Source organism: Anas platyrhynchos, chromosome 3 (genome assembly GCF_047663525.1).
Source record: "Anas platyrhynchos isolate ZD024472 breed Pekin duck chromosome 3, IASCAAS_PekinDuck_T2T, whole genome shotgun sequence".
In the NCBI taxonomy this organism is placed as follows: domain Eukaryota; kingdom Metazoa; phylum Chordata; class Aves; order Anseriformes; family Anatidae; genus Anas; species Anas platyrhynchos.
Window position 1 is genome coordinate 77297665 of NC_092589.1, and position 13090 is coordinate 77310754.

The 13090-nt window shown below is 32.5% G+C and overlaps 1 protein-coding gene across 4 annotated transcripts in view; it reads left to right on the top strand.

Moving 5' to 3' along the window:
* ASCC3 (activating signal cointegrator 1 complex subunit 3) overlaps positions 1–13090 on the top strand; it is a 274883-nt gene that overhangs the window by 137048 nt on the left and 124745 nt on the right. For all 4 annotated transcript variants that reach the window (XM_038176559.1, XM_038176561.1, XM_072036159.1 and 1 more), the window contains exon 14: positions 3773–3907. In XM_038176559.1, coding sequence (XP_038032487.1) covers positions 3773–3907 — 135 coding nt within the window. The remainder of the gene's footprint in view (positions 1–3772; positions 3908–13090) is intronic.

The following is a 13090-nucleotide window of genomic DNA, read 5'->3' on the forward strand; positions in this document are numbered from 1 at the left end:
TAAGGGCAGGGGAGAAGCCTAAAAAGTAATAAAACAAAACAAAAAATACTTCTTCTCAGTCTTTGGAATAATATTTCCATATTGTTTTTTGCTGTTCTTTATTATTGCCTAAACAGGATGAGGACATTGTAATGACGGTTCCTAAAGGCTCTGCTTGATTATGATCAGAACTAAGGGCCTCTTTTCTAATTCTCTGGAATTAGTATTCTGTGCTCTACTTTGTGTAACTGTAGTGACTTACAGTTTTACCTCATTTCATTTTCCAGTACTCTTTTTTTGCTCATTTTAAAAAATAGTTCTAGACACCAAAGTATTACATCTAAAATGCTTTCTGTATGGTAGCTTGTTTAATTTGTTTTTACATCACACTATTTCTCTGTATCTTGTTTAAACAAACCATAAAGGAGTTATACCTTGGTCAGTTAAGATGTTGGATGTAAATGCAAACTTGTGTTCAGATCTGCTTGCTATTTTTGACTGGTTTTATTAGCTCCTTTCAAACTTCAAAATCATGCGTACTTGCAGCTTTTCTTTGAGCTTTGTCCTTCTAGACACGTAACTCCCACCCACCCTAGAAAATCAGTCAGACCACAATTCATTTGGTTTTTGATTATGAATTTTAAAATGTACAGGAGAACCAATAAGATATTTATAAGTATTATGTCAACACATGCAGAAATGCTTTAATAAGTTTGAATGTAACTAATATTAATGCTATATAAACACCATTCACAAAATTGCTATTTTAGATTTAAGATAGAGTTGGTGTTTTCAAAATTAATGCAAGACTGAAATAAAATAGAATCTAAAAGATTAAAATGCTTTGTAAAACCAATTGACAAATCTATTTTGTGGTTAAATCATAAAACCTCTTAGTTCATATGTGAGTTGTTGTCACGTTTTTCTTTGATTTTTTGCTTTTAAAGAATCAATATGTCAAATGTACACTTCCTAATTCAGAAGTTTCAGAATTACCTGCATAAAAAAGACCAGTTCTCTTTCACCTCAATACCTGATACTATATTTATTGTTTCTTGACTGTCAGAATTTAGCTGTTTTACAAAATTAATTTTCTTTTGTCTTTTCAGCAAAGAGTCAAATGCTAATATGACTTCATTTTTAAAGAAACATATTAGTAAGATACCAAATCAATTTGATTTTTGGCATGAAAAAATTTTATTTTTTTTTCCAGTGAAACCTGTTGACAGTTTTTTAAGTGAGAATTCACTGAAGACGATGGCATGATGTATCCAGTAATAAAAGGAATTTTCTATTCTGAATATTTGTGTATTTTTAGGCTTTCTACAAAAAGAATTTACAAAAAAATAAATAGAAAACTAATCCTTAATTAATGTTGACATTAGGGGACATGCACTATACTCTGTTATGTTGTAGCCTCTTTTTGAAGAAATTCAAAAAAATTTTTGCCAATGCATTCCTTTTAAGTTAGAGAAAATTGTGTTACTAACCATGACGTGTATCTGAGAATATTTTTACTTAGATGAAAGCCAATAATTATATAAGTCACAATGTTGCTAAAATGGTAATGGAAAGTTATATCAAATAAGCTCAAAAAAAGGTATTGAGTAATTGCTCCCAGGAAGCCAAATAGTTATGCAGCATTATTTCTCTTTTTTTTCTGTTCTCTATATTGTCACCTGCATTCATTCTGCTTATTTTTCTAATCATAGATTTATAGTTTATATAAATTTACATCTATTTATGGGCACTTCGATATAAAAATGTATGCAAGTTCTACATTTCTAATTAAATTATTACTTTCTAAGTTAAGAGCAAGGTTAATAACTTGCTTAATTATGCCTTAAATATAGCTCACTGATTTGCTAATAGTGTTTCATTTAAAAATAATTTAATAACATACCACAGGCTGACACAAGGATAGTGCTGCCAAAATACCAAAATTAAAAGCACAGTTCTCTGGAATTTGATATACCTTTCTTGAAATGCAACTGAAACTACCTTAAAATAGAACTGTATCTTCATTGTTACATTGATTAAACATAGATGAAGTTGCAAAACATTTGTTACTTACTTACGAGCCCATCCTTCAAACTTTACCATACATGAGTTTTAAGGATGTGAGTTTTAATATTGTCATACTTTAGCAAACCTAAGAGCTGTCTGACCAAGCATGTGTTGTCAATTTATGCAAACAGTAGGCAACACAAAATTCTCAGGGGGAAAATATTGAGCATTTTCCTTAGTGTACCTTTCCCAGTAGTATTTGGCTAACAGACATTCCGAGCTGTTATTGCACTGTAATTAAGTGGCCTTTAGTCATTAATGATGGATATTCTCTATCATCGATTAGCACAGATTAATTACATTCCTATAAGGCGTAAGTGAACAAGTAGAAGAAAAAACACTCTTTGTTTACTTCGCTTAAAACATTCAGTCATATCTTTTTGATGATTATTCATGATTGTTCACAGGAATTCAGTCATTATGCAGCAGATTAGACACACATACTTCTTGGGCAGTGTGTGTTGGTCTTACAGCCAGTCTCCCTTTTGAAGTCTTCTGGTTTGTTTGGAATGACTTAACCCTTCTTCCTACAGTTTCTTTCATATTTTCTTGCCTTAATGTATCCTGTCCCTGCTTAATGAATTTTCTGGCCATTCTTATTATTTATTCAGACATTGTTTCACTTGTATGTCTAAATGTTGATTTGTTGGCTCAGATGTTTTCTATGCTTGACTGGACAATGAATGTTTGATTCCTTGTTTAGCGAAGAGAAAAAACCTTCTTCCTATCAGGGGAAGCTATGGTTTATCTTAAATGTGCCTTTGAGTGAATCTTAATTTTATACTTTATTTTAAATAATTTATATTTAAATGGCTTCATATATATTTCTAAAGGTATAGCTATTAACATCTCACTGCAAACTCTAGGTTTAGACTATATGTGATGGTAATAATAACGGTAATAAATGTCTGGGGGGTTATGATACTGAATGATATCCAGTTGTTTTCAAAGCCTACATACTGCTTTGACAGGGGGGTTGGACCTAATGATCTCTTGAGGTCCCTTCCAAACCTTACAATTCTGTGATTCTTTTACATAGGTACAAATAATTTCAAAGATGCTTTCTGTTTTGTTGTTAATTCTCCTTCTATCAATTTCAAAGATTTTGATAATCTTTACTTTATCCTTAGCTGATACTTTGAGGGAAATGTCCACAGTGTTTCTAAGGCATCTTTATGAGTGATAGTATGTGGTTTAAAGCCCATAATAATGTCTGCTAGTTCAATATTTTTATTCCCATATGTGTATTGCATTTGTTGGTACTTAATTTCATTCATCTCTTTATAGTCCGTTTTTCTTTTTTTTTTTTTTGTTTCACGTGTATTGCACAGTCAAATCATACCATCAACCAACTTATCACTTCACTATCATCACTATATCATTTAAGATGTGTCAAATAACACAATTTTTTTTGTCTCAGTGGTAATGTCTCTAGTTTTTGAAAAAGTATTTCCAACAATTATGATAAGCTTCTAAAGACTAAAGAATTAAAAACGCGAACCTTCTCAAAAGCTCTCTGAAAGCATTAAATGTAATATATGTAATATTTTCAGGATGACCCTCCAGGATCACCCATTAATTTTTCTAAAAAGACATTTGCTTTCATCAGTATGCCATGCATTTGCTCATTTAATTTGTTCTTATAGGGAATATTTTGTTATTAAATTGTTTTCATTATATCAGACTTCAATTATTTCTCATTAGCCTTCTTTCTTTCTATATTAAGGTGATGGTGTTTGTTCATGCCAGAAATGCCACGGTACGAACTGCTATGGGTCTTCGAGAAAAAGCAAAAAACAATGGTCATATTTGTCACTTTTTGTCACCCCAGGGATCAGATTACGGACAAGCTGAAAAACAGGTAAGTGGATAATTTATGTTGGTAATCTTTACAAATCTAGACTTTGCCTTTATGATACTGTCTAATATGAGAATAGGTAAAGCATTTTTGAGCTTCCGGGAAAACATATTTTGCTGTGAAAAGAAGTGTGGATTGCTAAATTAATAGAGGTAGAAAGGAAAGAGTAATGGCAGAGATAAAGGAAAAGAAACCAGTGCCGTTACTTATAGTTTTTTAAACATACCAATAATAGGTTGTGTTTCATGCAACTTGTACTTAGAGATAAATATGGATAAAGTTTAACAGAGCATGCTTTTTCTTCTGGACTTTGCGTCTGAAAAGAAGATACAAAATCTTTTCAATCCAAGAGTCCCCTGATGCAATTTCTCTATATCTTTGCCTTTTCTTTGGAAGAGTTATACATGTAGAACTAAATGGTGTAGATAGACCCCAAACAGCTTTCCAAAACTCAAAGCTACTTGGGATGTGCTTGAAACCCTGCAGCACTGCACTGAATCTAACTAAATGCCTGACATGTGAGGTAGACGGGGTTTTGTAATTGATATTAATTGTTAAATCAGTAACATTCCTAGTTGAGAGTTCACTGACATTGTTTGATTTAAATCCATCACAGCATTGGAGAGTGGTATTATTTATCAGAAAGAATTGGACAAATTAGAGGAGAATGATTTGGTGATCATTGATCACTATAGTTTTTATGCAATCTGCAGCTCAGAAAGTCCCTAAGTCAATAATTTCCACTTTCTGGGAGAGCACACGTCCTTCATTTTGCACTCTTTCTCTAAGCATTTCCTGCTGTCCACTCTTTACAACAGAAACCTGTCTTAAAGTATTAATCTGACGTCACCAGTAAATTTACAACCTTTCTAAAACCATCAGACTTTCCTCATAAATCACCTACTGGCAAGCAATCAAAAAGTAATTGTTCTGAGAGTCAAAAGTGAGAAAGCCATTTGAATCTCACAAAGGATTAGCCCCCTTAATCAGGTTTTGTGTAAGAAATATGTATATGGATCATAAATTATTTGTATTTTGAGCAGTAGCCAAGTACTTGCCAGATGACTGTGTACATTTTTATGCATTCTAACTGTTCTGTCCTTGTGTGAATTGTGTTAGTTGACCTTTCAAATTTTTTTGTAATATAGTAACTTTTCATCTACTCAAGCAATATGCCTGTATTTCTGCTGAGAAGTTTCCAAAACGAATTCTTAATTAATTGTTATATGTGACTTTTACATTTGAGGATATATAATTTGAGGTAATGATTGGCATTACCAGTGTCTTGTTAATGTTCCTTGAAAAATAATGTTCTTCCTCTCTCCTCAGCTAAATAGCAGAACACAGAGTAAATACCTTTTCATTATAGAAAGTTTAATGTATGGATAAGATGTTTTCTCTCACTGGTAAATATGTTGATAAACTCCAAGTATTTTTGGCCCTAGTGAATTAGGAATTGAGTGTGGGGAGAAGGGAGTTACATTCTGTGTCTTTCTTGGATGCAACAATTACACTACCTTATTTTATACCTCTGGAAATTATGGAAAGGGATTCACTCAGATGTATTAATTCTGAATGGAGCAGGGACATTACAGTTGGTAAACTCAAATTTTATGAATGTAGAGAAAATTATAAATTAGAGAAGAAGTCATAATCATAATCAAGTATGTTATTTGTCAAGATGGTTCTGAAAGGTGTAATAAATATTTATGGAACTATACTAAATTATAAATTGATGTCCTTATATTTCATAAAATAGCATATTAAAAAGCCCCTCTTTTTCTAGTGGATGTTAGTAACTGCTGCATTTTTAAAATAACATTAAACCTGAACCTGGAAAATCCCATATTTCTACTGCAACACTGAAAATTAGTGCTGAACTTTTTCTCATTATATTTCTTAGAACAAAATCTGAAAATCCTAATGTTAATTTTTCAGTGCTAATATGTGGAAAAAAAGTTTAAGCCACTGAAAATACCAGTATTGAGTTAGGAACTCAAAACTACTACTGATGAAGTTAGGATTGCATACTCCTAAGTCAGCAGTGCATGCTATGTGATGTATAGAAGTATTTGCCCAATCCACTCTGTATTTTAGTGAAACCTACTATGTATTCAGTTACTCTTTTCAACCATGAGATTAAATGAATTAGAAAACATGTTCTTATCTTGTTGGGAATCAGAGAAACAGCACACAGTAAAGTGAAATTCTAAGCCTATTTAGAATACTAGTTTTTGCTACCTATGCCTGGACAATAATTTAAGGTAGCATTTATAGTATAAATTAAGACTGTTAGTTAAGGTGGCCTTATAGGCTGATTGTCTGCGTATCTGATCTAACTTTTTTTTAAGGGTATTTATCCATCTCACTGAAATCTAGGGGAATTGAGATAGTAAATTTCTCTGTTCTCTCTTCTCCTCCCCCTAGATCTCCATTCCAGTACACATACATTTGTTATGAATTCAAGCATTAGTTCTAAATCAAATTTGGAATTGTTTGAGGACTGTAGTTCAAAATGTTGATCCTTGCTAAAGCAAAGCTGACTTAACTTCAGAAGATACTTACAGAAGTTTTCTGGTTTGGGAGTTGAACGAAAATGGCCTTAATTGTAATTAAAAACAAGTGAATTCTTTTGTAATTCATGGGAATCTTTGATCCTTCTGACTACTTTCTGCATGATTACAGTAGTGTTTCACATACTATAATATAGCCAGAAGCTATGGATTCTTAGTTTTTATGATCAAGAAATATCAGCTATTGGGAGATTGCAGTGAGGAGGGCATCAGTCTCATTTTTAAGGTGACAAATGATTGGACACAAGGAAAAGGTCTCAGGTAGGTCCACAGGAGGTTTAGATTGGACATTAGGAGGAATTTGTTCACAGAGAGAATGATCAAGCATTGGAATGGGCTGCCCAGGGAAGTGGTGGAGTCCCTGTCCCTAGGGATATGTAAGAGACATGTGGACGTGACACTAAGGGGCATTATTTAGTGATAGGACTTAGTTGATGGCTGGACTAGGTGATCTTGAAGGGCTTTTACAACCTAGATGATTCTGCAATCCTATGCATGTTTAGTGACCAGTGATAGGACCCGAGGGAATATTTTCTAGCTGCGATGGGGGGGTTCATGTTGGATATCAGGAAAATGTTTTTCACTGAAAGGGTGGTCGCGCACTGGAACAGGCTCCCCAGGGGAGTCTGTCATGACACCAAGCCTGTCAGAGTTTAAGAAGAGTTTGGACCATGCTTTTAGTCATATGGTCTGAATTTTTGGGTAGACCTGTGTGGTATCAGAAGTTGGACTCGATGATCCTTGTGGGTCCCTTCCAACTTGGGATATTCTATGATTCTATGTAGAGTATTGAACAATTTGTGTTCACATAGAACTGAAATTTGTGTTTGAGCTTCAGCAACTGTTTCTAATGTTCATATAGTCTCGACGTGCGTCACTCTTCATGTCTGAATTGTTCTACCTACTGCTCTGAACCTAGGATCTCATTCTGGTTCTCATTGTTATTTCAAAATTTTCATTTAAAGGTTCTTACTTATTTAAATGATAGCAAATTGTTGTTAGGAGTAGGTCAGGCTATGCAGTAAGTCTCTTAGTGGCAAATTTCTGGTGTCCAGAAGAATGTACTGTGAAGACCATGGATACATGCTCTTCCTTAAGTATTTGCTGTTGGCTGCTGTTGGGAGAAAACTGCACTACACAAACTTCTGATCTGACCTGGCATAGCTTTTCTTAAGCATTATATGATAAATCAAATACATCTTACACAATAAATTGAGGTGTAGAGTGATAGAACACGTCGTTTAAGAGCCTAGCTTTTCGGGGATCTTTTTAAAATTCATTCTCAAAACATAACATAGGTTTTTTGTTCCCAGGTATCTTAAAGCTCAACCTTTAGGTGAGCCAAATAACACTAGAACTGACCTGTCCTTGTAAGCATTTACCATTCCTTCACAGTGCTTCTTATTTCCAAACAGTACTTTTAATCAGCATGATCACATTTAAAATTTTTGATCAAGAGTACAAATATGAAATATTCATGGGTCATATCAGATCTCTGAAGAAACTCATTAGACATTCATCAAGTCAGAGTTTATAGATGCAATTAATTCTTTGATCATCATTGCCTAATCATAATCTCCTTAATAAGTGAAATTCATTTCATATTGTACTAAATTCCTAGTGCCATACCATATAAATGAAATTTCTGACAGAAGTCTAAATGCGTTATATCACTTCTGTGTGATGCAGTGAATAATTTAAGCCTCATGATGACAATATCATGTTTGTCTGACAAGAGCTATCTTGTATAAAGTGATGTTTATTGGCACAGATCCCAAAATTATTAGACTGAAGGCCATTCAGTCTTGCTGTTTCATTCAACATGAAGTTTAGCAATATGTGGCAGAGAATAATCTTGATAATGTAATACAAACCTTATTTTGTACTCTGTATACAGTGTGCACTCTAGTAGAATATGTTTAGAAACATACTGAAATCCAGTGTATGACTTAAAAGAATAAATAATGCCCAAATCATGCATGTTCTAGTCTAGACACTAAGTGTAAGTGGAGACTACTTGAACACACAGGAAGAACTGAAAAATAGAACAGTTAAAAGCATTGTATTCTTTGCTGGCCTTTAAAATATGAAAGCAATTCTACTAATCCTCTTAATTATCAGTCAAATGTTTTTAAGTGATTAGAAATGAATTTTTTAAGAGAACATTCATCAAATATTTGATGTGTAATCATTTGTTTGACATTTAATTATTTCAGAGCAAATCCTCATTTTATTTTTGTTTTATTAATAACATATCTAATATTTGATATGTCATAAAAAACTGTAAAAATAAAATGAGGAGCTGTATTCAAATACATTAGGCTATATTAAATGTCAAACATACTGAAGTTCTCTATTTATTTTATAATTACTATTTTTTTTACTTTTGGAAAATATTTGCTAATTATCTCTCAGAGAGTGATATGAAGCTCTTTATATATCTTTCACAGAATATTTTATTCAGTAGTTCTGCTTAAAGGTCAGAGTTAAAGTTCATGAAATGATATGGTCCTAACAATTGACAGATTGAAGAAAAATGTGTTCTATATAGAGTGTTCCTACTCTTCTAATGAATCCTGAGCTGTGTTAAGTGGGATTTAGACGGATATTTAGGTTTTGGAGAGACCAGCTTAAAGAGAAAAAGATATTCTTTACCCCTGCATTTTTGTTTTGAATATCATGTCTCACTGAATGTGGGGCATAATTCTATTATTTTATAGTAGTTAGAAAAAGTTTTCTTTGAATGAAAGTGGGCAAGCCTTTCTTAAAGCATGTTATTTTCAATTAATTTGGAGTAATGTTACTTTAAAAAAAAAAAAGTAAAAAAAAATAAAATAAAATTTGTAGGTGTGTTGAATGATCAGGACAATCTGCAGCTAGATACTAATGATCTTTTCCTTTGCTCTGTAGAGTAATACTGTCGGTGTTAGAGGGCAGTGCCCACAGTATTAATATATTTTGTGCTTCAGAACCACACTTCTGTTCCGAACTGATATGTGAACCTTTACCTGTAAATTTCTGAGAAAACCATTATCTAAATTGAAATCTAATATATATGAATGGAAAATGCTGCATGAACAAAATATTATTTATTTACTTTCAAAGTACAGGTGTTTTCTTCCTTTTCAGAGGAAAGATACACTCTTTATTCTGGTATGTTTCATTATTCTGTTCCAGAGTATATTTTTTCATCAGTTTAAAACAACAGTTTGTATTTTTTGATGAATCGAGTTCAAAATTAAGTGGCGCTTTCAGAATTAGACATTCTAAAAATACATAAAGTATACGGTAAAAAGGACCTTTATTTTTTAAACATTAACAAGTGGTAAGATTCAGAAGTGGGAAGTAAGAATGAGGAGAACTGTCTCAGCTATTAGAGCAGTATCGTAGCCAAAAAGTCAAATAGTGATGGTATAGTAATCATGATTGATGCTAGTCATTCTGTTCATCAGACTTTGTAAGTTATTTGTGCATGGTCTATGGTCTTTGGGAAAAAAAAAAAAAAAAAAAAAAAAAAGATAGATCCCTAATGATTGTCAAGTTGTCAAGTCTACCACCATCTTGCATAAGACCACCAGATTCCTTCTCTGAGTCTGTATTGTGCTTTCTGAGGAGACATCTTTATTCAGTTTAACATTTAAGGCATTGGAAAATTCCCTCTTCTCAGTTATATATAACTTTATCAATTATATATACTACTTAGTTTAGGTAGAAATGTCTGGCTGGTCTATCAAAGCAAGAAAACAAACATTTGAAATTCAATTGATTTTTTCCAAGAATTTATAGCAAGATGGGCATAGCACTAAGGTTATTAAGAGTTACTTTAGTTTAATACTTTTATTTTTTTCTAATACAGAACCCTTGCCTCATTGAATGGGAAACTTCTACATAGTGTATACAATCTACTGAAATTTTCCAGTGTTTTTGTTATGAATCAGAAAGCATAAAATATGTGATATAGACTGCATTCTGTTATCAAATATGGATGCTCAGTCTCTCTGAAAGTCAGTCTAATTTTTAGTTCTCTAATCCAAGGGTTTCAGGTTTGTTGGTTTGTCTCTCAAGCTCTGACGGTTACAACACTGAGGTAACACAAGTCTGTTGTTACTCTGTGAGAAATAAAATGGACATTTTTTCCCCAATATCTATTGACTTGATGATATATTCTGTTTTATTCATCATGAGCATCAATTTGATATGCAACAATGATTAGTTTTATCTTGTTTATAGCTGGAAAGCTGTCTCATGAATATTTGTTCTATTTCCAAAAGCTATGCTACGTTTGTAATAGAGTCCTGGAAGCCAAATGGGATAGCAGATCTTTTTCTAGAATGATCTTTGAGGTTGTAAACATGTCTGACAGAGGTGCTGATGTTTTTGTTCAGGGAACTATGAAAAGATGTTTCATGCTTTTGTATGCAACTTTTTAGCAATTGTGGAGCTTTTCAGGTTAAGATCGGTAATGGATTTCATCACTGTAAGTGTAAGAATTAATTCCTTTTCTTATTAATCTTCCATGGCAATGCTCTGATAAACTGTAGGATAATGTGTTGCCTGTAGCATCCCCTTTCATTGTTGACAAAATTTTCTATTAAATACTAAATGTGCTTAGTAAGATCATTTGAAACTGTTGTCATATTTATGTTCTGATTAAGCTGCTTTCCTTAAATTAAATCTTCCACAGCCCTCCCCAATGTAGTGCAGTATTTGCATTCAGTCAATACAAATTTTAAGGTATTTTAAGACATTTTGAAAATGTATTATTTATTTGTGCTTGTAAATACAGAAACTGAAATTCAAAGTCACATTGTTTAAAATAATGTTTTTAATTGTTCACTTGGTTTATATACTGAGATTTGTTTCAATGTATTTGATTAAATCACACAAAATGTAAATTTGATTAAATACACTGAAACTTCTTCTTTTGGGATATGGGAACAGTGTTAAGCCAGCAGATGTTCCTGGATGTCAGGCTCAATATAATGAGTAGCTATAGCAAGTTATTTTGTGATTCTGCAGATACAGAGGTTTCTATATTTCTCAATGTGTTTTCTGGCATAAATGGTGATCTTAGTATAAAAGTACTTACTTTGATATAAGTGAAGGTATTAAAGTATATTATATTTAACCTTTTTTCTGTTCATTCTTAGGTATCTCTCATATGTTAATTTCTGATCTTTTTGTCTCTCTTGAAGTTATAACCTTATTCTGGTGCATTGACAAAGAGAAAAGCCTCATATTCTTTTATCCTTTAACTGTGAAAATCTCCTTCAGTTAGCTGCTAGAATGGTTTAACATGTAATCCAGGTCAAAATGAAAAAGGTTATTGAGAATTTTCACAGTAGTTGTTAATTGATAACTTCACAAAGTAATATGATTTCAACTGGAAATCGTTGTTATATGAATTATATATAGGTATTGAGTAGATAAGCTAATAGTATAGTAAAGAAACATTCTAAAGAAAACTTCAAGTCTGTTTAGCAAGAAGAAAATTAATAATAATCCAATATGATTGTTTTCTTATTCACAAGTTTGAGAAGCAGGACTCTTTCTGCAGCAACACAGCCAGCTACCTACTTTTGATTTTTACCAATATTTGCTTTCATAGTCTGTAATGAAGCTCAGGTATACATGTATATTAGAAATATGTAAGATTTATTGGGACCAAAAAGTTCCCTTTTCTTCATGTTTTCTTCAGTGATTTAACAGGTACAAAGACTGGCAATATCTGATCACTTGGAAAGACCTCAGTGAGAAGTAATTACAAGGTAAAATTGAAGTCAGCGTAGGTGTTCTCTGCCCCAGTCCCTACTTGGTACTCCCTTGAAGAGCTTGGTTGGCTCTGCTTTGACTGTTCTCATCTGCTTTCAATCCCCAGAGATTGTTTCAGGCTTTTTTTTTTTTTTTTTTTTTTTTAAAGGCAGCTTAATTTACTAATGACCCTTAGCTCTTTTATTCTGTTTCCAAGATTTGCCAATTTTGTTCTTGGCTGCAATGTGTTATCTTGTGCAATATGTTCACAGTGAGATTTTAGACAATAATCATATTTTTCAGGCACCTTTTCTTTCTTTTGCACCAAACTATACCGGCAAACAGTTCTGGTCACATGCAATTTAAGTAACGTTACATGGAAATCTTATGCTGACTAGAAAATAGCATATAAAGAAACTGTATTGTTAGGAATCCATTTGTCAGGAAATACAAGGAGTTTTAGTTTTAGGAGGAATAATGTTTGAAAAGTTGGGAAGTATTTATGTTTGTTTGTTGTGTTTTTTGTTGTTGTTGTTTGGTTTTGTTTTTTTTGTGTGTGTGTGTGTGTGTGTTATTCTCTCACAACGAAGACTGTTTGTTGATGATCAGTTATACTTTGTATCTCATGATAATTATATTCATCTCAGATTTGATACAGTTTAGGGACTGAAATTCTGTTAGAAATTATATTTTGATTTCTTTATAGGAAATAGAGTAAATTTTCTGGGGTCAGTGTATATATGTTATATATATATGCATTATATATATATATATATATATATGTATATTTATTGTTTTTAAGTGGCTGGCCATTATTTTAAAGATGCAGGTGATCACAGAACACATTTGGTGGTTGCCTTTC